The sequence below is a fragment of the Thalassophryne amazonica genome, chromosome 20 (genome assembly GCF_902500255.1).
Source record: "Thalassophryne amazonica chromosome 20, fThaAma1.1, whole genome shotgun sequence".
Lineage (NCBI taxonomy): Eukaryota > Metazoa > Chordata > Actinopteri > Batrachoidiformes > Batrachoididae > Thalassophryne > Thalassophryne amazonica.
The window spans coordinates 51,313,629-51,338,199 of record NC_047122.1 but is presented as its reverse complement, the minus strand read 5'-3'; the positions used below and the strand labels follow the sequence as shown (position 1 = coordinate 51,338,199).

General features: G+C 40.8%; 1 protein-coding gene across 2 annotated transcripts in view; it reads left to right on the top strand.

Annotated features, from left to right (window-relative positions):
- Positions 1–24,571, top strand: part of calcr (calcitonin receptor) — a 140,365-nt gene that overhangs the window by 80,608 nt on the left and 35,186 nt on the right. For both annotated transcript variants that reach the window (XR_004558306.1, XM_034161519.1), the window contains exons 3-12: positions 4,068–4,197; positions 4,313–4,420; positions 8,798–8,883; positions 8,972–9,107; positions 9,194–9,304; positions 9,580–9,686; positions 13,385–13,538; positions 13,675–13,785; positions 14,278–14,390; positions 16,766–16,857. Coding sequence is in view for 1 of the 2 variants with exons in the window: in XM_034161519.1 (XP_034017410.1) it covers positions 4,068–4,197; positions 4,313–4,420; positions 8,798–8,883; positions 8,972–9,107; positions 9,194–9,304; positions 9,580–9,686; positions 13,385–13,538; positions 13,675–13,785; positions 14,278–14,390; positions 16,766–16,857 (1,148 nt within the window). In the remaining variant the exon portion in view is untranslated. The remainder of the gene's footprint in view (positions 1–4,067; positions 4,198–4,312; positions 4,421–8,797; positions 8,884–8,971; positions 9,108–9,193; positions 9,305–9,579; positions 9,687–13,384; positions 13,539–13,674; positions 13,786–14,277; positions 14,391–16,765; positions 16,858–24,571) is intronic.

Below are 24,571 nucleotides of genomic sequence, written 5' to 3'. Positions count from 1 at the left end.
AAGGCTTTTCAGGGAACTACCACAAGTGAAAAGGCAGACAACAGAGACTGGAGCAGTACTCCTGCTGTGTGTGTTGTAATCTGAGCTTTTCTTTTCCTTGTATTCGTAACTGTCCACATGGGAACATTTAGTGCACGTGAGTCCTGTCATCTGAAACCATTGCCCCTTTCTCTGTTTATAAAATGGCAGCAATGGCCACTAATCACACTGGACATGCTAGGTGGTAGATGGTCTGAGTGTGACCACCAGGGGGCAGTCATACTATATATAGAGGCTGCGTACTGAGAGCTGGCAGATGAGATGAGGCTGAGAAAGCCAGCGATTGGGTAACACCCTTAAGTTGTTCTCAAAAGCTGAAATAAAGTTGCCGTTGTTCCTGTGAAACCTTCATCATTTCTTCACCAGGACGACCCACACATTATTTCTGTTACAACACGCCAGTAGAGAGTATGACTTTTCAGAAATTCCTCCCCCAAAGAAACCACATTCAAGAACGTTTCTGACCAAGAATGTTAGGGTGGGAAGTGAAGGGAAGCTAGTGTTTTTGTCTGAAATGATGGTTCTTTAGTGTGATATCTTAATTTCTAAAAAGCCCTAAGGCTCATTGGGCTGGTGCTTATCACCAGACACCATAGAGTGAAGTGGATGAAAGTCTACGTCCCCAGCCAAGGCTGGAACCAATTTGCAGATGGGTGGAATGGGACAATCCAGATAAAGTGCTTTGTCCAATAACACAGGTGGCATGAGGCACAATCCAGGAATCAAACCCAAGTTTACATACTGTAATGGGACTCCTATCCCAGAGAGCCATTACTAAATCATTTAAAGGAATTTTAAATTGAAGGGATGACACAACACTTTTGATCAAAGCTCATCTCTTGATGGAATACAACGTCAAGTGCATCGTCCACAAATGTTGACAATATAATGTGTTTTTGCACTTCAGGGTGCAAAATGAGGTCAAGGAGACAAAATGTATAGGTTCCCTGCAGATCCCAAAAGGGAAAAACAAGCAGGAGATCAAAATCAGTCATGAAGGATAGAAATCAACCTCTTCATTGTTTCTGTGTGAAGTATGTGCGTCTTCCAGAATAGCTATATTTATGTACGTCACCTTACGGGGTATTTCACTAACTTTGACTTCTACAGATTTTTGCAGCAGGGAAATTTAAGGTGAGAAAAATGAGAGGTTGGGTTTGATATTTAATTTATGTTTTGTTTAAATGTTTTAGAAAAGGAAAAAGATGAATGTGACAAATAAAAATGATAAAACCTGTCACTTGAGATTTGATTGTGAAACCAATTACAATTATGCTAGTAAAGCTAGATAATGAAAATAATCCAATAATAAGTATAAATATTAAATTGCCATCTATTATTAATAGGTGTAGCTTATTCCAGTGTTTATACATTTATTATATATATATATATATATATATATATATATATATATATATATATATATATATATATATATATATATATATATATATATATATATATATATATATATATATAAGTCAGTGTAAATAAAAACAATAAGGTTGAACATACTGGAGAATAGCATTACAAGTGTCAATGTTTTATGTCATGTTATGAGCTGATTGCTGCTTGATTGTTTGTGATTTATCTCAGTAAGGAAGTGAAGAGAGAAAGATAATTTTGCTATCATTATGACAGAACTTTTCATGCAAGCAATAATTTCTGACCAAAGTTCCCCCCAAAAAAGATTGATGCTTTATAATGCAATATACATGGCCAAATGAAGTTATATTTTTGAAGAGTATACATGCATGTACTTGCACATGCAAAAGCACACATGCACATGCCCATACTTGCATGCAGTATGATAAGCATGCATGTTTGTGTTCATTACACTGAATAAGCACAGAATCCTGTTGAAACATGCTGGATCCACATCTACATATGAGCCATTTGAGGATGATTTATTTGAAAGGTTTAGCTAAAAAATTACATTAAATAATAATTTTTGCATGATGTGACCCCTTTAAAATACTTATTTGTAACTTTAATTTATAACAGGTTCACTGTTTTAAAGCCAAAGTTGGTGTGAAATGGGCTTTGGTGGGTTGTCCATTTCTTAATCATGTACAAAAGCTTTTGCAAAACTCTGAGGTAGCACCAGTCATATTTTAAGAAACCTCAGCTTCAGTATGTGTGTTATTAACTTCAGCTTTAATATTCAGAAGAAGAAGAAGAAGAAGAATGCTTACTTATAAAGCAGCAAAATGTTCAAATCAATTAGCTGAATGGGCTGCAGGTTCTAATATAAATATGACATAAATGGCCACTTCTTGTTTAATTATAGAAGATGACATATTTTTGACTCTTTTTAATATGTTTTAGAATTTACTGGTCTGATAAATATTTAAAATGATATTGTGAACTTAAAATGTTGGTCAATTTGCAGTTATCCTCTTAAATTACTGCAATTGCCGTAATAAAACATTTATTTGCACATCATAGTTCCAGTTTGTGTAAAACTCTGAGTTTGAATCAGAATCAGAATGCCTTTTATTGTCATTATACATTGGTACAATGAGATTAGGGCCATCCAGTTGCAGTGCAATAGAATAGAATAAAAATAAAAATAGTGCAAAAAAAAAAAGAGATAAAAATAGTGCAAGAGTATGTATCAAAAACAAGATATAAAGAAAAATTCAACAATGTAAGGAAAAATATATATACAATTGACACTAGTGCAAGATGCAGCTACGATATAAATATATTGCACAGAAATGTATATTGTCTATGGGTGATTGGGTTATTGCACATGGTTAGGATTGCACGAGGAGGATCAGTGCATGGTTCACTGTGTTTCTGATTTATTGAAGACATTGTTCACTTTGTAATTTATTCCAGTGAGATGAACACCTTTCACCCCACCGTTTGTGATAAAATCATATATCAGTGAAAGGTTACTGTCTCAGCTTTGTTTCTTCTGCTGCTTCATGTTTGACATAATATATAATTGATGTGTGTGATATATTTGTTTCTCTATTTTGTTTTTCTGATGATGCTCATCCAGGAGGATAAATGGATTGTAATTACTGAGGAGACATCTGGATTTAAGAATAAATAAATCAATGAAATGTCTCGGTCTGCTCATCAGTTGACAATGGTGGTGGCCTAGTGGTCGTATGTATGACGTCATTTACTTCAATATTTGGAGTGACATCATATGTACGGCTGCTAAACTGCTACATGGGACGTCATTCTCACAGAACATGCTGGTTTTCCGAAATGTTTCACATTTTATGAGCATTTAAAAGAATATGTTGGCCAAATGATGATATGGACTTTCTCCAGAAAGACTGACGAGGTTTGTATTTCATAAAATCACCTCAGCACAGTGCTGCTAGAAAAGGCAATCCAAAAACGCAAGTGCATGAGCCTTGCACTTTTAGAGTTTTATCATGCATACAAATTTATAATATATAGCTCTAAAATCCCAACAACAGCTCACTTATGAAGCTCCAAACCCAAGTAAAATCCAGAAAAAGCCAAAGATATCCTGTGAGCTAAAACATACCTATAATAAGTACTTCCTGATTGTGTCACTCTTGGAAGGCTTGAATTTTAAAGTCCCTCACTGTCATTCTACAGTAAACTAGCAGAGCATTTTATTGATGGGTTGTTGGTCCTATCATCGCTTGTTTAGCCATGGCAACAGGCACATTCTCCTGAGGGTAAAATATTCATAAAATGAAAGGTCCATCCAAGGGACCAACTGCTGTGGCGAAAAAGCTACAAACAAAACAAGGACAAAAATTGTCAAATTCATTTATTCATTCATTTAGCCTGTTCAATAATTTGAAGTCTTTCTGCAATTAGACTTTATATATTTAACAACTAACCATTTTTATCATAATAGGTTTTCTGGCAGTTAGTACAAAGAAAATTACTCCTTTATCATATGTTCAAGAGTAACAAACTTTTACCTTTAAGTATATGATTTATTTGAAAATTGCCCAGAAACACCCATAAGTCAGAAAGGGTTTTGCTTTGTGCAAATGTAGAAGACTTACACCTACTGTTTTTTACAGTGCAAGATGGCATCTGGCATGGAGTCCATTACTGAGCCTTTGCTCAGGCCTGAACAAAACATGACAGAGGAACAAGGTCAAAGTGAATGTGCTAAGATGTCCAACAAAGACAACCAAAAAAACAGAACTGGTGAGATGATAAATGTGTTTAAAGCTGGAGAGAAATAATGTTACTCTGACATACACAGAGACAAAATGTGAGGGTCTGAAACAGTTCAATTATATTGAAGGTTTTTTCCATTCAGGTGTTTTCTGCAAACCTTTGTGGGATGGATTTTTGTGTTGGGATGAGACACCAGCTGGTACATCTGTAACACAGAACTGTCCTGATAATGCTGAACTGGACTCCATTGGTATGAATTGGTTGCTCCTCTAGCCCATTATGACAAAAATGTTTGAGTTTTGTTTGTTTGTTTGAAACCTGCAGAACACACACACAAAAATAAGCTTTGCACTGATATATGTGCAAAGGCTGGTGAAAAGGTGTATGGGAAACTGTGTGGAGTTGAGCATAAAAAGGATTTGTATCAACTGGCCACACAGAGGGACCAAGCTGGAAAATATGTACAATAGGTTTGGTGACAAAACATGCAGGAGGAAATGTGCCGAAAGCAAAGGCAATGTGTTAAGAAGGTGGAATGAGTATTCTGATGAGCTGATGAATAAAGAAAATTAGGGAGAGAGAAGGTTAGTTAATGTGCAGAGTGTGAATCAGGAAGTGTGATGGATTAGTAAGGATGAAGTGGGAAAAGTTAGGAAGAGAATGAAGAGTGAAAATGCAGTGGGTCTAGATGACATACCAGCAGAGGCCGGGAGATGTTTAAGAAAGATGTCAGCCCAGTTTTTTTTACCAGCTTTTTAGTAAAATCTTGAAAGCTGACAGGATGCCTGAGGAGTGGAGAAGTGTACTGGAATCGATTTTTAAGATTCACAGTCATGTAGAGACCTGCAGTAAGTACAGAGGCATAAAGATATTCAGCCACAGCATGGTGTTATGGGTAAAAGTAGTGGAATCTAGTTCTCTCCCAGGAAAGAGCGCTATAGTAGATGCAATATTTGCTTTGAATGTGTTGGTAAAGATGCACAGAGAAGGCCAGAAAGAGTTCCACCGTATGTTTGTAGATTTAAAGAATCTTATGAAGGGGGTGTGAAGAAAATTGTTGTGATATTATAGGATATTGACGATGATAGATATGTAGGACCGCATGACAACAATGCCCAGCAGCAATGATGGATGGGCTCAACGTTGAGTTGGGGCTGGATTAACAATAATTTTTTAGCCCTTTTTTATTGCTAGGGGCAGGTTGGCAGACAAGATCAGACATAATTCTCCATTTAATATGTGTTTGCAGATTATATTGTGGTCTGTTGTAAGAGTAGAGGGAAGGTGGAAGTATGCACTGGAGAGAAGGGGAATGAAATTCATAAGGAGTAAAGTCTGATTTATGCTCTGTAACTCTGTGGCCACGCAATGACATCAACGTGACCATGACCCTTTCGAAGTTCTCCCTCAAGTTGGTGGGTGTCGTAATGCAATTTACTGCCAGAATAGGAGGGGAGGGCGATGTGAAGAACAAGACAGGGACTTTCTTTCTTTCTTTCTGCATCACCACTGTTCCTGGTTGTTTTTCTCCCATTTTCTGGACTAATTTGTCCCTCAACAAGTTCCATTTCTTTATACAATCATCAACCTCCAAACCAACATTATGTGCAATTTCCCTCTATGAATTACGGGTCAATTGAGCATCTTTGTAGTTTTTCGACTTCGTGTTGTAAAGTTGGTCATATTTGCAGACTTCTCTGCCAAATGTTTACCTATTTGATCCATGATTGAAATGTAATCACTGTGCGCACTGCAAAAAAAGTTTAAGTCTCAGGGGAGAGGAAGGAGTGAAACGGGAAAAGTGACCAGTCACAACCCTTGTGGTTTCTGTCGTTTTGATGTGTCATTTCAATTTTTGGGAAGTGCACATCAAGCTACAGAGGGGGACTCGGAGAGGGGATGCAACAAGGGTTCTGTGTCACTACAGAGCTGCAAAGACAGAGAAGTATAAATCAGGCTTAAACTGGAGTGCATGCATGTGAATAAATGAGACTGTGGTGGAATAGTGCAGTTGCAATGGGTGTAGATAGAAGAGTTTAAATATTTAGGGTGAATTCTTCAATGCGATGGAGAGTGTGACAGAGAGGTTGGATGGTTTGGAGGCATGGTAACGAAAAGACAGGAGGCAGAGTTATGGTGCGTTCACACCGCACGCGACGCAACGCCACAAATTCGCTTTCTTCGCCTGGCAATGGACGCGCCACCATCGCCCGGTGTGTTGCTCTGCTTGGGCGGAAATGTTCACTGCGAAAATTCGCCTGTGTCATCAAATAGGAGGAGTCAACATGGCGGACCTTTATCACACGGAGCGAGTTGCTGTGCTGTATTTGTTGTGGAAAGCCAACAAATGTTGCCAGCGGCGCCGTCGCTGGGTTCACAATATCCTCATGAGACATTCCCAATTCAGGGAGTTTCATTATTTGCTGCAGGAGCTGTGTCTGGATGATGGCCACTTTCAGCGGTACTTCTGCCTCTCCAGGACCCAGTTTGAGGACCTCCTGTCCCGTTCTCGCACGCACATGTGAACAAAGAAAAAAAAACTGGCTGCCCCTGAAGTTCCTCACTCTCTCTCCCCTCAAACTCTGTCATCATTGTGTTATAAACCAGTCACCATTTGTTTTATCATACATCTGTGTAGTTAATAAAATTATCTTCACGGACGATTCATTCGCGTGCGCATGTGAAAAAAAAACTAGCTGCTGCTGCTGCTGCTGAGGTGCTGTTGGCTCTCCCCTAAAACTCTGTCATCAATGTGTTATAAACCAGTCACCATTTGTTTTATCATACATCTGTGTAGGAAATAAAATGATCTTTACGGACGATTCGTTCACGCGCGCACATGTAAACAAAGAAAAAAACTGGCTGCCCCTGCAGTTCCTCACTCTCTCTCCCCTCAAACTCTCATCATTGTGTTATAAACCAGTCACCATTTGTTTTATCATACATCTGTGTAGTTAATAAAATTAGTTTTACGGATGATTCGTTCGCTCGTGCACGTAATAAAAAAATAGCTGCTGCTGTGGCAGTGCTGCTTGCTCTCCCCTCAAACTCTGTCATCATTGTGTTATAAACCAGTCACCATTTGTTTTATCATACATCTGTGTAGTTAATAAAATTATCTTCACGGATGATTTGTTTGTGCACTCACGTGAAAAAAAACTAGCTGCTACTGCTGCTGCGGTGCTGCTCTCTCTCCCCTCAAACTCTGTCATAAGTCCTGCTCACAGACTGACTGCCAGACACAGGAAATGTCCACATCAAGTATAAACTCCAGACATCTTCACCTCACTACATATCCAGTCACAGATTGGTCATTGTGGTGCGACAAGATGAAAAAGTTCAGATTTTTCAACTTGGGGAGAAGGGCGACGCGACACGATATCGCGCCACAAATGCGCCAGTTGCTCAAAATCACTTCATTCACATCGCTTCATTTGCGTCCATCGCGTTGCATTGCGTGGCTTGAACTTTTGTGGTGCCACAATGCGTCCTTCCATAGGGATTACATGGCAGCCTGTCACCACCGTCGCTTGCATCGCGTGCGGTGTGAACGCGGCAGAGGTGTCCGTACTAGAGATGCTGCAATTTTCCTTGGCTTCGCTACTGTGACCCCAAGCAAAGAGGAGCAACAAAAAGTATCCCACATTAAAACAAAACCAACAGATTATGGTCAGTGTTTTGAAACCGAGAGTGAAAAAAAAATAATTTCATCATAATGGATGTTTTCACAACTTATAAAGTTTATTTTGTTTCTAAAGTACTGTAGATGGTTGTGGTTTTAATGGACCTTTAAGAGTAGTCCAGAGTCTCATGCCACTGGTCAATGACTGTAATCAAAAATGTTGGCATTCTACAGAATCGCCACACAACCAGAATAACACTCTGCAGAGTTCCACTGGACCTTTAGCAGACATGGTTGCTGTATTGTGTGCAGTGATCACATCATCAGGAAAACAAGAAGAAATCCAAAGTCAAATCATCTGTTATTTACAGCAAAAACAGTTAGACACAAAGAGACCAGGAAGAGAAAAGGGATTAAAAAAAAGAGGGATGTCAGAGCCGGAGAGGGATGGATTAGGAGAGAAGACAGTGGAGACTTGGAAACACCTCTCAAAACACCCGCATCCTTAAGTGTAGCCACGTCTCCACTTCTTCAAACTGATTCTGCTGATATAAGGCTTTCTGGGGAGACACACGGCTGGTTTTGGCTGCAAAACCTTTGATGAGCTGTCGAAGAAGAGCTGGATCTTGCTTGCCCGGTCATGGAAGCACAATCCATCCACTCTTGAGCCGTGCATCAGAGCGTTTGCCAGTAAACGCCTTGACATACAACATTTTCAGTTTGATGACACGTGCCAATAGTTTAGGGGTGCCAGGGATGAAAGTGTAAATCATACCTTTGAATGACGCCAACAAAACAAATACAAAGCCAAAGAATAAAGAAATTCTTTACTGGGCACGAATAAAGTGTTGATCATTTTTGGTTCGTCGAAAGAGTGCGCCGGAGTGTAATTTGATGTGATGTTTGAACTGTGAATCTGTTCAAACTGTGAGCCACATGTCCAGCATGAGGCTTCTCTGTTATGGACTCTGCTGCATTTAAGTCATTACAGTTTCAATTTTTCAGAAAAAATAACAAAATATTGTGACAAAAGGGGTATGTGGATCCAGACTGGGCCCACCTGCAAGCTAACGTCAAAGGACAATTTAAAGGTAACTGTTTATTATTATTCTTGTAACCATGTGCTCACCACAATGGAATACATTTTATATATCCTGCATATTTTTTTTTTTCCACCAGCTTTTAGGTGATGCCAAAGTAGAGCAAACCATTGAGGTCACTGGATCTAATGGCACTATCACCACAAAAATAATCCTCGTTAACCAAAACAAATGCTTTGAAAAAATGAACCGAGAGCCACCTTACAACCAATCAGGTAGTGAAATTTTCTCTGCTTGTTTTTTTGTGATTCTTCTCTAACAATGTTTAAATCACGAGACGCTTGTGTTTGTGGTGCCACAGGGCCGTACTGTGGTCGTCTGTGGGACGGCTGGCTGTGCTGGGATGATACTCCGGTGGGAGCGTACGCCTCCCAAAACTGTCCCAATTATTTTGTCGACTTTGACCCCACAGGTGAGCGTAAACTCTACTTTAATGTCTTTCTTTAAAGGTCTGTAGGTGCCTTGTTAACGTTTGAGGAAGAATCCACTTCTGAGTCTCTGAAGATCGTATTTAAAGAAGTTGGATTATAAACTATTCATGACTTTGAGGATGAATTATTTACTAAAACCAGGGGAACTGGGCTTTAAGGGCAGATCTGTGCAACTATAATAGTGGACTTGAACTCTTGTGCTAAAATTACTTTGAGAATATTCTATATTTATTTATATGTTGGTTGTTCTTTTCAGAAAGGGTAATTAAATACTGCGGCGAGGACGGTCAGTGGTTTCATCACCCAGAAAACAACAAGACCTGGTCCTACTACACCCGATGCATTATCAAACCAAGGGACAAGGTAAAGGTAATGTACTGTAGAGGACATCATATGTGTACCTGATCCTGTCAGATCTCTGAAGTGAAGCAGAGTAGGTCCTGACTAGTTCTTCATGGGGAGAACCAGCCCCTGGAAACACCAGGAGCTTTGCATGTTTCTCCATGTAGAAGTGGAGTTGTGCCACGAAAGGCATCCAGGATAAAACTTATCCCAAAACAAACCCCAGTGTGGGTCTCTACTGGTTCCGCTGTAGTGACCGTGAACTACAGTGGGCAGCCAAAACACAAACAACACAGTGTTTAATCACAGCATGAAGGTTCCTTGGTTCAAACCCACCAATACCCAGTTCCTTTCTGTGTGGACTTTGTATGTTCTCCCCGTGCCTATGTGGAGTTACTCTGGGTACTACTTTGAACAAAGCATGCACATTAGGTTCTTTCTCCTTGTAGATCTGGAGTTGTGGTAGGAAGGAAATCTGGTGGAAAACCTGTGCCAAATGAAGATGCAGATCATAAAAATCAGAGTTCCATAGCTGAAAATGAAAAGAATACATGTACGAGGTCTGTCCGTAAAGTATCGTACCTTTTTATTTTTTTCAAAAACTATATGGATTTCATTCATATGTTTTTACGTCAGACATGCTTGAACCCTCGTGCGCATGCGTGAGTTTTTCCACGCCTGTCGGTGACGTCATTCGCCTGTGAGCACGCCTTGTGGAAGGAGTGGTCCCGCCCCCTCGTCGGATTTTCATTGTCTGGAAATGGCGGAATGAAAAGGACTTTTTTTCCATCAGAATTTTTTCAGAAGCTGTTAGAGACTGGCACCTGGAAACCATTCGAAAAATTTATCTGGCTTTCAGTAAAAATTTTACGGGCTTCACAGAGAATAAGGACTTTAACTACAGGTTTAAGGACCCCTTTAAAGGACGGTCGGTGCGCCGCGCTGCGAGCTGCGACGATGCGGCACAAACCACTGGATCATTTCTAAGCTGATGGCTCTGTGGATACGAGACCGTCGTGTGCTCTTTCTCTGGTTATCACAAGACCTGGACATCAGCCATTTTCCGGCAGATTTCACTTTTAACAAGAGATTTTGTCATGGAAAGCCGCGCAGAGGCTTCGCGCGTCACGACCGATTCGCTGATGAAGCGAGACAAAGGAACACCTCCGTTTCGGCGTGTTAGAGGACAAGTTGGGACATGTCCAGCTCTCCACAAGTTCTTTTATACTCACACGACTGGTAAGCACTGAAAGCCGAGATAGACATGCTCGCAGCGCGGCGCACCGACCGTCCTTTAAAGGGGTCCTTAAACCTGTAGTTAAAGTCCTTATTCTCTGTGAAGCCCGTAAAATTTTCACTGAAAGCCAGATAAATTTTTCGAATGGTTTCCAGGTGCCAGTCTCTAACAGCTTCTGAAAAAATTCTGATGGAAAAAAAGTCCTTTTCATTCCACCATTTCCAGACAATGAAAATCCGACGAGGGGGCGGGACCACTCCTTCCACAAGGCGTGCTCACAGGCGAATGACGTCACCGACAGGCATGGAAAAACTCACGCATGCGCACGAGGGTTCAAGCATGTCTGACGTAAAAACATATGAATGAAATCCATATAGTTTTTGAAAAAAATAAAAAGGTACGATACTTTACGGACAGACCTCGTATGTCTTTTGCAACAACTTTTTTCAAAACAGGGTGTGACCTACTAAACTGAGGCGTGTGTTGTGAGATTAAAACCTCGGCCAATTTCAGATTTCAGTTCAGTCTCAGTCACAGGCCCATCAAGAATGTGATTGCTGAGTTTTGTTTCCAAAAAGTTGCAGTCAGATATAAGACTAGTTTATGATGATCACAAAGGCGCTTTTGCACAACATGATGGTGGCACCAATGTTGTGGGAAGGTCTTATGTATATGGCACAAATTTATAAAATTGTGTTTGTTTTTTCAGAAAGTTCCATGTCTGAAGTGCAGCTGCCAGACACTGTTATATAGTGTCCCCAAAGCTAACTTTTTATTCTTATTTTGAGAGAGCTACAGCGCATATGATCATCATGGCTGAGCTTCATAGAGTTGAGAACATAATCATTGTGCATGCCATGGTGCATGTGTGTTCCACATGTCGTAAACCTGTTTTCTCCTCCAGAATCATTGCAACTGTTGCAAACACATTGTGGCCCACTGTTTCATGCTTCTTTAAAACCAGTTACCAAATTTTAAAGTCATAGAGCGTATTTTGAACATGTCCAAAATACGAGGATGATTTTTACCTTGCGAGACATCGCTGAAACCCATTTTTGTTTCTGTGGCAGTTGAGCGAATGTGTCACACACACCTGCAACATTTTGTGATGAACCTATGGGAGGGTGGTCATAACCCCCGATGTGGCTGGATTATTACATAATAAGTGGATGTCTTTGGCCCCACAACCTGATCCCGGATAAGTGATTGAAGTTGCATGTATGGATGGATGTCTTTGGTACTAGGACTCTTTGGAGGATTCTTGCATTCTGCTGGAATGGCTTTCTGTCAAACAAATGGTTACTTAGGGGTCTAAGGCAAGCCTTGTCTTTTTATTTATAAGCCATACAACATAGCTGATCTCACGACTGTCTTGCAAACTTCCCTTAACCTCCCTATTGTCAGGGTCCGAAGAGGCGCGACACAGAAGGTGGACTGATGCAAATGCAAAACTCAGACACAGGCGTGAGAGTAAAAAAAAGGCTTTAGCTCCAAAAAACAGGCTAGGATTCGGTGCACAGGTGGACAGTCAGAGGGGCGGCGGTACAGGCAGGTGTCAGACTTAGGCAAGGTCAAAAAACAAGCACTGGTCAATACACAAGGAGACAAAGGTCATGGGCTGAGGCGGGAGCAAGGTCAAAAACAGAACATGGTCAAAACACAGCAGGGAAAAACAAAGCAAGAACAAAACGGCTGGAAGGTGGACTAGAAATCACAACAAACTGGCAAAGACATGAGGGACAGTGGGGCTCAAATACAAGGCAGGGCAACCAGGTCGTGAATGTGAAACAGGTGCGGGGAAAGTTCAGAAAGGGGGCGTGGTCAGACGAGACAGAGGTGAGACGGGAGTAGAGTGACTGGTGGCCGTGACTCAACAAAGTGACTAAAAAGCAAATCCAAACAAACTGTGACAAAAAATGAAATGCCCAATGCAAAGAAGAAGCAAATATCAAAGACGAAATAAAAAAGCCAATATGAATAGAACAGAAAGTGATCAAGAAACAAGTGGCAAAAATATAACAGATCATACAACTAATGACTACACAGAAAGTAAATGATAAACAGGTAATAAAAACCAGTAACAAAAGTAATACACACAGAAAAGAGACAATCAGAACCAAACCAAGATGAGACTTAACAAGTGACTAAAATATAATGGCCAGATAAATACAACCAGTGACTAAAATCATGATGAACAGAAAATCAAAGACAAATGGCTCGAACATGAGCACAGATCCAGGGCAAATCATGACACTTATCACTCTTGCAGATACTCTTCTATTGCAAATCACTCCTTCCAATCTTCTCCACCTACTTGTTGCTTGTTGTTGCTCATCAGCCATTAATTCACATTTACAGTCTAAGTTGACGTAGTTTTCATCAGGTGATTGGGACTTAATGTCAAACTTACCCACAGTAATGAGTTACCGTGTGACTGTGGGACTCACAATGGTGACTTGACTCGTGGGATGCTGTTGTGCAGGTTTTGGTGGATGCTGTGGGCGAGCCTGTCACTGAAACCACAGTCAGTCCCATAGTTAACCCAGAAGAAGAGGAACTTGTAAGGAAGAAAATCCTTGACAGTCAGTACAAGTGCTTTGAGAAAATGAATCGAGATCCACCGTACAACAAATCAGGTAGTGATCACACTTCTACTTCTGATATAAAGTGTTTGCTTGATTTTAGTTTTACATGACTTGTACTATATAATGTGAGTTTTTATAGTTGGGTAATAATGAAAAAGTGGTTGTTGTTGTGATGTTGGTGCTGCAGGGCCGTACTGCAGTCGGAACTGGGACGGCTGGTTGTGCTGGGACGACACTCCAGCTGGAACCTACACCTCCCAAAACTGCCCCAATTATTTCGCCGACTTTGACCCCACAGGTGAGCATCAGGACTCTGGATTTTCTTTTGTTTGAAGGTCCACCCATGCCTTGTTGACCTCTCACGATGATTCCCCTTCTCATCCTTGTAAGTGTATTTGAAGAAATCGAGGTATAAAATATTTATCGAGTGGCCGATAAATCATTCGCCAAGGAGAAGAGAAACGAAGTTTAAGGTTCATAAGTGTATAGATTTTAAGAACAAACACATTTATCTATTTAGGGGAGGTGATGGTCTAGTGGTTAAGGCATTGGGCTTAAAACCAGAAGATCCTCGGTTCAAATCGCAGCCTGACTGGAAAATCACTAAGGGCCCTTGGGCAAGGTCCTTAATCCCCTAGTTGCTCCCGGTGTATAGTGAGCGCATTGTATGGCAGCACCCTCACATTGGGGTGAATGTGAGGCATTATTGTAAAGTGCTTTGAGCGTCTGATGCGCTATATAAATGCAGTCCATTTACCATACTTACCATTTATCGAAATGTCCTTTTCAGAAAAGGCAACTAAGTACTGTGGTGAGGACAGGCAGTGGTTTCGCCATCCGGACACCAACAGGACTTGGTCTAATTACACACTCTGCAATGCCAACACGAAGGAGAAGCTGAAGGTAAAGTATGATGGATCATGGACACTTTCTTCATATATTTTATTCATGTTGGTCAGGATCTGGTGGGCAGCTGTGTCATTTTTCTCCTGCAGTTTTGGGAATGTGAACATTACCCTGCTTTGGCTTTTCCAGCCACCATAATTATACAGTTCTCGAACCCACTCATACATCACTCTTCTGTACTGAATTGCACAGAATGAATTAGTGATGAAAAGAAAATTAGATCACTCACATCTGGAAGAGGTTAAAATCCACAGGTGAAGCAAGAGAGGAAATTGAAAGTGCTGTTTTGCTTGAGATAACTGATTATTATATATTACAATATACGGGAGATTTTCCCAAACTTTTTGTCTCATGCCCACTTTGGGAGATGAAGTTCTGTAATTGTTCCTAATTACTAACAATCTGTGCCAAGGAGGATTTGTGACCACCAGTCTCTTAGAAGGAACATCAAAATACAAATATACCATGGAACCCGTGGATCAATGGAGATTTTTTTCCCCCCATTTACTCACATAATATTTCCTGCGTAATATCATTTGAACAGTTTGTTTAAGTTGCTATAACAGTATACTTCATTGACCCCATCAGATATTTGGATTGTTGTCATGGTGTTTTTTGGATGATGTGATCACTCTGTTGCCATGATGCAGCCTTCTGTTCTTGTACAGTCACTTGTTTATTAATAATAAAATCATCAGTGTTTATTTATTTGTCTGGCTGGCTGGCTGTTAGCAGGATTGCGTCAAAACTATTGCATGGATTTTGGCAAAATTTTCACCACTGACAGATATTAGGGCATGGAAGACTCCATTGAATTTTGGAGGTGATCCAGATTCGGATTCTGGATCAGGATTTCAATTTGTACACTTTACTTTATCAGATTTCAAGGATTACGTCAAAGCTACGTAACGGTTTTTCATCAAATTTTCACCACACATTGGTGTTAGGCCTTGGAAGATGCCATTAAATTTTGGAGGTGATCCAGATCCAGATCAAGATTTTACTTTGTAGACTTTTAACAATTACGTCAAAACTACTTCACGGATATGACATCACAATGCAAAACCAAGATCAGAAAGACACAATTTTGTTTCAGTTTGTGAATGCAACATCTTGATAAGTCGGACCATTCTGGATCAGTATGCAGTGATTGCATTTTGTTGTTGAATCCAGCTCCAGATGAAGTCCATGTCACAATGTGAATCACATATCTCTTGTTTTTAGTCCTCTTCAACCCTTGGCGGACATCAGAAATCTTGGATTGCTTTTGTTTTATCCATTTTTTTAATGTGTTTAATCATCAAACTTCACTTTTTGGCCATGATGCACATGTCCAAATGTTAAAATATCAATGTGTTTGGTGGAAAACACCAGTCAACATCATCAATGGACAAGTGACACTTTGAAAATGTTTTTATGCCACCTACATCTCTTTAGCCTACTCTAAACTACTCCAGTCCTTATTTTATTTAATATTTTGGTGTTTTGTGACTTTGTGCTGTTGATTTTTCTACCTTTTATTGTCTGGTTTTATTTAATTTGCTTAAGCCCAGCTTTCAGCACATTATCAGACTAATATTTAAATGTTATACCGTGTTGAAATGGTGACTAATATCAGCCAGTGAGGCATTGCAAATACTACAAATTCAGTTTGTTTACATGACAATTGCAAAGAAATTCAATGTCTGCTGCACAAATATGTGAAAATAAGCTTATAATATTTGAACCGAGCCGTTCCTATCGGGCGTCTTTCTGGTCGATCCTCCCAGCTTCAAGATATTCCTGCAGAAATCTGATCTTTGCACTCATTTGACTCCAGTTCCAATAAAGCAACCCCAAATCTACATCATTTAATTTTACAGTCAGCAACCGACTATTCCAGACATATTCATTCCTACACTTTATCCATTTTTTTGTAATATTTTCAGCTCTTTCCATTTTTTCATCCACCTCCTTAAATAGATTGTACTCCTTATTGTGCAACAAATATTTGAATCACAGCAGTTGTGCTTTACTTCTTCTTTTCTGTAGAGTAGTCATGAAATCCTGATTAAATCCTGGTTAAATAAAGGTTAGATAAAATAAAAATAAAATGAACAAACACCTCTGTCCAGTGACCTCATGACTTCAAAGCTCTTTCCAGGTGTGCTGGAGACCCAGAGACCTGAATGTCACTGTCGAGATAAATCAATGTATCTACAAGTTTGATACTTTCACTGCAGACAGACAAACATCTGATAACAGACGTTATCGTCAGGGTGGGCATTCTGCAAAGATATGTTGGATGCATTGATCTTATGCTGCCATGAATTCTGGTCTCTTCAAACTCCGTCATACGAGTACTTATGTGTGTGTTTGTGTTGTTTTTACAGTCAGCATACATCTTGTACTACATGGCGATTGTGGGTCACGCTTTATCCATAGCCTCCCTGCTCATCTCTCTGGCCATCTTCTTCTACTTCAGGTAAGACCCACTCTCACCACCCCAGAAGGTCATTCTCTGTGTCAGTGTGTGAAAATGGCTGCTACACTTTGTGATAATGCAAAGGCAAATTGTTGGCTTCTAATTCTTCATCTGAAATGTGCACAGATGGAGTTTTGCTTACATTAAACTCTTCTGCAGCCAGTTCACAGCTTGTCTTTGATATTTCCCTAAATGGACAGTATTTTGGTTTCAGTCTCACATACAGTCAACACAGGCCAATAAAATCACTAATTCAAGACTCCATCTGAGTTTAAATTTTTTAAAATCATAATTGTTGACTATAGTTTACAGTTTATAGTTTTGAACATCATGTTATTTTCACACATGAATGCCACCATCATCTAGAAAATAACTTCAATGACGGATGTTTACTCACAATTGAGCTATCTTCAATTGTGTGTGTGTGTGTGTGTGTGTGTGTGTGTGTGTGTGTGTGTGTGTGTGTGTGTGTGTGTGTGTGTGTGTGTGTGTGTGTGTGTGTGTGTGTGTGTGTGTGTGTGTGCGTGCGTGCGTGAGTGTTAAATGAATATTTATGACTCAGTCCTGAGGAGCCGTGATGACAGATGGACACGGTGGTACTTTGGCCATATTAGAAAGTTGTGTACTTCAGTGCATCACTCATTAGGGAAAATCTGCGTAATCCCAGAGTGAAAAGATGCTGAGGTTAAAATATCATTAGTGTCGTTACAAATATGGTGATTTAAACAAAGGAAGGCATAAAGAAATGAAGTCCAGGAAATATTCATATTAAAGATATACACATTTTCAGCAGATTATACTAGTGATCAACTGTCTTAAAGTCAGTATTAAATATTGCATATCAAAAAACTTAAAGACAAAAGTGATGTATGCGGGAAAAAAACACAGCCATTTTTAGATTTCTGTTCTGAATATGGAAACGAGCTGCTGCTTGAGTAAAGAATAGATGGCCGTCAAGAGACGTGCAGGGTATTACCATGACCTCAGAGTCAGAATTAAGCATGTGGTACCACCACTGCCTCAAATTCAGCATCATGGGCAAGAAGAGGAGGGGAGCATGGCATCATCACTGTGCAATCTCATGAACAAGATGTGGGGAGGAGTGTATTGTCATTGTGCTCTCGGAGTCAGGAATAGGATTTGAAGAGATGTGTTGATATTCAGTAGGTTTAGGAACTGGAATAGGGAACCTGAACCCTGAGCCTAACCCTAACCTTAGTCTTAGTCTTAGTCAGCTTTATTGTCATTTCTACAATACATCACAGACATATTGAGAACTGAAATACCTGATCTCTGGACTCCCTGACCTCACAAAAGAAGGTATTAAAGAAATATAATAACAAAGTATAAGTATAAGTATCAAGTGTAGAAATATAATAACAAAGTATAAGTATCAAGTGTAGAAATATAATAACAAAGTATAAGTATCAAGTGTAGAATTGTAAACAAACAAATACTTGTAGTGCAAAGTGGCAGGACAACATTCAGCAGTAATGGATATGTGCAAATTCCATGACCAGAGCAAGAATATATACAGTTATTGATCATTTTGCAGAGAGTATTGTATGTATAAAGTGCAATATCTTCACAACAGCTTAGGTTAGGGAGGTTAGGGAATAGACGGGAGTGGAAAGTGAAACAGTCCAGTTTGTGTTTATGTGTGAGTGGAGGGCAACAGGGGGAAAGGGGGCAAAGCAGGGAGGGAGTTGAGTGACCTGACAGCCTGGTGGAAAAAGCTGTCTCTCAGCCGGCTGGTCTTGGCCTGGAGACTGCGCAGTCTCCTCCCCGACGGCAGCAGGCTGAAGAGACTATGTAATGGATGAGTGGGGTCACTTACGATCTTAGTGGCTTTCCGGGTGAGGCGGGTGTTGTACAGTTCTTGGAGGGGTGGGAGAGAGGTGCCCATGATCTTCTCCGCTGCTCTCACGATGCGTTGAAGGGACCTACGGCAAGTCGCTGTGCAGGCGCCGTACCACACCGTGATGCAGCATGACAGGACACTCTCGATCGTACCCCTGTAGAACATGCGCATGATGTGTGGTGTTGCTCCGACTCTTCGAAGCTTGCGGAGAAAGTAGAGGCGTTGATGAGCCCTCTTGGCCAGTGATGCGGTGTTAGTGGTCCAGGAGAGATCCTCCGACACATGCACACCCAGGAACTTGGTGCTGCTAACCTTAATCCCTAACCCAGACCATAACCTCGAACCCTAACCCCTAACAAAAGGTTAGGCCCTAAAACCTAACCCTAACTCCAAATCTAACACTAACCCGAACTCTAACTACAAGCCTAACCCTAAACTCCAACCTTATCCCTAGTCTTAGCCTTAAACACCAACCCTATCCCTAAACACTAACCCTAACCTAACCCTAACCTTAACCCCTAAACCCAACCGAGACCATAACCTCTACCCTAACCTTAACCCTACCCAAAGCCCCGAACCTAACCCCTAGCAACAGGTCAGGCCCCAAACCTGACCCCAACTCTAACCCCAACTAAAATCTTAGTCCCTAAACCTAACCTTAACCCCAAATCAAACACTAACCCAAACACTAACCCTACCGGTATCCCTAAACTACAACCTTAACCCTATGCCTAAACCCTAACCCTAGCCCCAAACCTTAACCATAATCCTAGTTGTATACACTAACCCTAAACCTAACCCTAACCCTAAATCTTAACCCCAGCCTAAACCCTAACCATAATGCCAATTTTACCCTAACCATAACCCTAACAATAAACTTAACCCTAACCCCTAAACCTAACTCTAAACTCTAACCCTAACCCAACTCTAAACCTAACCCTAGCCCTAAACCCTAACCCTATCACTAACCCCAACACTAACCCTAACCCTAGCCATAAGCCCTAACCCAAAAGGCCATTACAGGCACAGAAATTTTATCACAACACAGAATGATAGCAGGATTCAGAAATAATAGAAATCTACAGAACCACCCGATTAAAGCCAAAATCCCCTGGGTGCAATTAACGGCCAAGAGAGGACATTGGCAATTTTTTTAAACACCAGACCTGGATTCAAAACAGATCCAACCCAACCCTTAATGTTATGTGTCGACGCGGGTTGAGGAGCGGACCTGCGTCAGACGGAACCCAGCGCTAAAAATAACCAGAAAGCGGTTCCAATAACAAAAACAATTTGTTTATTTCACCCGCTGGTGCATAATAAAATGTAAAAACTGAAATAGCGTCCTTCTGGTGGAGTGAAGGCTGGCACGCTCTCCAGCGCCCAAAAGGATCGAAGCCCGGCACTCCTGGACCCACTATTACCGCCAACCACCCCCCAGGTGGACACGACAAACCGACTCTCTGCGAAGGATTGAAGAGGTGAGGTAAGTCAGCAGTTACAACTAATATCCTTCAAAAGACACACACTATCAGCAACACATTCAGGTCTGTATTTTGAGCTTTATGCAAATGAGCAGCTTCTCACAACAGGTGGAGGATCACTTGTCCGCACGTCACAGCAGTGAGAAGCAAGCTGCACCATTCTCATCACAATTCAAATATACTGCGTAACAAAATACCAAGTTACTATCAACAATTAGTCAAACACTTAATCACCTGTGATGTGTGCTGACAGCATGTGTCCCTCACCCTTCCTCCTTCACGGGCTCGATGTGTCAAACCCAGGCGCGGTCCTCAGCATCTCACAAACGAACATCACAAGGTCGTGTTCCCGGCAGTTCTGCTTGAATCACACATGACTTAAATGCAGAACGCCATCCAATTATCTGCTTCAGCTGAAAGTCTTTAAGGCTGCACGTGAGCACCATTCACAGGTGCTGCACATGATGTTGATGAGGGTGAAGGACTCTTCAGCCAGCACCTTCTCCACAGACAAATCAGTTTTCATGCCACCTGGAGAGCAAAGAAACGAAAAGAACACCAAAATGTCCAGCCACACCCCCCAACACACAACACTTAAATCCCAAACCCTAAACCCTAACCTTAGCCCCTAACCATAGCCACCCTAAACCTGACTCCTAAGCCTAACCCTAACTCCTAAACCTACACCCTAACCCGAATCCCAACCCTAAACCTAACCCTAATTCCAGCTCTACACCCTAGCCCTAAACTCTAACGCGCTGACCTTCAGCCACCTCAGGAACAGGATCAGAAGAGACACACTGACCTTCAGTCACCTCAAGAACAAGATCAGAAGAGATACGCTGACCTTCAGCCACCTCAGGAACAGGATCAGAAGAGACGCGCTGACCTTCAGTCACCTCAGGAACAAGATCAGAAGAGACACACTGACCTTCAGCCACCTCAGGAACAGGATCAGAAGAGACGCGCTGACCTTCAGCCACCTCAGGAACAGGATCAGAAGAGACACACTGACCTTCAGCCACCTCAGGAACAAGATCAGAAGAGATGCGCTGACATTCAGCCACCTCAAGAACAGGATCAGAAGAGACACGCTGACCTTCAGCCACCTCAGGAACAAGATCAGAAGAGACACACTGACCTTCAGCCACCTCAAGAACAGGATCAGAAGAGACACACTGACCTTCAGCCACCTCAAGAACAGGATCAGAAGAGACACACTGACCTTCAGCTACCTCAGGAACAAGATCAGAAGAGACACACTGACCTTCAGCCACCTCAAGAACAGGATCAGAAGAGACACGCTGACCTTCAGCCACCTCAGGAACAGGATCAGAAGAGACACACTGACCTTCAGCCACCTCAAGAACAGGATCAGAAGAGACATACTGACCTTCAGCTACCTCAAGAACAGGATCAGAAGAGACACACTGACCTTCAGCCACCTCAGGAACAAGATCAGAAGAGATGTGTAGTGTCATTCCCACCTCAATTTCAGAGGCATGTGCAGCCAAAATAGATGTTATCTCAGGCCCCTGGGATTCTCATGTAGTCTGGGGACAGTGGCCTTTAAGTGAACAGGTCTGCTCTCTGATGCTGTCTCTGCACAGCTGCTGGTGGACTTTTGCTTTGCAAGTCTATGTTCTGTTACTGATTGGGTCAGACTGCTCTTATTGTTCATTGCAGTTCATTGATTTTAAAGGTGCAGGGATGCACTCCAGCACTGAAGTTCCACAGCTGCTGGTGGACTTTGGCGGAGCTGGGCTACTGTTGGAATCTGATGTGGAGGCAGTATCTTGGTTTGGGTCACAGTCAAATAAATATGAATCATGATCCAAAATAAATTCAGGAAGGTAGCCTTGGATGAAATTTTCTTGCGACTCACTCAATTCTGGGAAGACTGTGAATAAGGTTTTGGAAGTAGGTTTGTTTAAAATGGTGTTCAATATTTCTTGTTGGCGTGTTGCATCAGAGCAGCAGCCAAATTCTGTAAAGACTTCCTGTATGTACTTGAATATACTTTGAATGTAGTTCAATTTTTTTTAAACCATCTTGGAAGGAGGTGTTCAAATAGAATGGTCTTGTGGTGGTGCAGAGGCAAATACTTCTCAGGTTCTAATATGCAGTCAGGTAGCCCACACTGACAAAATAATGAGTCCAAATCACCAAGGTTGGGAAAATATTAAACAGAGAGAAACCTTTGAAACCAACTGAACAATAAATGTAGCTGTTTGAAAATGGATTTCATTTGTGTGATGTCTGCAGCTTGAGACTGCTGGGTTGAGTATACGGCCAGTTTGTTTGGTCAGGAGACGGTGAACCCAAATGCAGGATGCAAATATAGGTATTTGCAGATGAAACATGAAAAGTACAGATCAGATCAGGTAATGCAGGTGAAATTCTTAGACAGATGATTGACTTTTGACTTTTCGGATGTGCCCACTATAACTAAAAGTTGGTCTCGACATATTTGTACTTTAAAAATCCCTGAAAAAAATGCAAATCGTGTGTCTCAAAATTCTTGTACCTTTGGGATAAGTTATATCTGTGTAGTAAATGTGCATGATCACGTTTCTCACAGACTGGTGACACATCTGGCAAAATTTCATGTTGCTTTACTTTCAATAACGTAGCCGATGTATGATTTTAAACGGAATCAGACCATCTCGAGCATTAAGGGAACAGGTATTCACATATTTTAGACTCTAGTCCAGACAAATGTCCTTTGCTATTTCCTGTCTTCCTTTATATACTCCAATATATATAAATATATACTTAGTATATACTTTATATACTGTACTTGTCCAAGTGCCTCAAATCCATCATATAAAAATGAAAATCCTTGTCTTTCCATGATACAATCTCTGAGACATCGATCCACATTGTCAGGTCATGCACTCTCAAAAATGAGAAGATAGGTCTTTGAAAAGTGTCTAATCTGGAGGTATCTAAAAAATGTGTCTTTGACGAGGCATATTTCTTGTGAAGCTGCTAAAACGCAACAACATCGCTGGAATATATCAGTCCCAAATGCTATTCAGTCTTAATTCTTTCCATTAATTGAGTGCTGTGACCGTATTTGAAGGTATAAATAGTGGTTTTGCTGATACTGGTAGTGTAAAGGATAAAGCACGAGCTTAAGGTGTTTAGGTATTTCTCTCCAAATCTGAAGAGTGTTGTGAATAATCAGGTTGTACAGGTTGTAATTTTATATATATATATATATATATATATATATATAAAACCACTATAGTGGTTATATATACAACCCAAATTATGGAATCACCGGCCTCAGAGGATGTTCATTCAGTTGTTTAATTTTGTAGAAAAAAGCAGATCACAGACATGACACAAAACTAAAGTCATTTCAAATGGCAACTTTCTGGCTTTAAGAAACACTATAAGAAATCAGGAAAAAAAATTGTGGCAGTCAGTAACGGTTACTTTTTTAGACCAAGCAGAGGGAAAAAAATATGGACTCACTCTATTCTGAGGAATAAATTATGGAATCACCCTGTAAATTTTCATCCCCAAAACTAACACCTGCATCAAATCAGATCTGCTTGTTAGTCTGCATCTAAAAAGGAGTGATCACACCTTGGAGAGCTGTTGCACCAAGTGGACTGACATTAATCATGGCTCCAACACGAGAGATGTCAATTGAAACAAAGGAGAGGATTATCAAACTCTTAAAAGAGTGTAAATCATCACGCAATGTTGCAAAAGATGTTGGTTGTTCACAGTCAGCTGTGTCTAAACTCTGGACCAAATACAAACAACATGGGAAGGTTGTTAAAGGCAAACATACTGGTAGACCAAGGAAGACATCAAAGCGTCAAGACAGAAAACTTAAAGCAATATGTCTCAAAAATCGAAAATGCACAACAAAACAAATGAGGAACGAATGGGAGGAAACTGGAGTCAACGTCTGTGACCGAACTGTAAGAAACCGCCTAAAGGAAATGGGATTTACATACAGAAAAGCTAAATGAAAGCCATCATTAACACCTAAACAGAAAAAAACAAAGTTACAATGGGCTAAGGAAAAGCAATTGTGGACTGTGGATGACTGGATGAAAGTCATATTCAGTGATGAATCTCGAATCTGCATTGGGCAAGGTGATGATGCTGGAACTTTTGTTTGGTGCCGTTCCAATGAGATTTATAAAGATGACTGCCTGAAGAGAACATGTAAATTTCCACAGTCATTGATGATATGGGGCTGCATGTCCGGTAAAGGCACTGGGGACATGGCTGTCATTACATCATCAATAAATGCACAAGTTTACGTTGATATTTTGGACACTTATCCCATCAATTGAAAGGATGTGTGGGGATGATGAAATCATTTTTCAAGATGATAATGCAT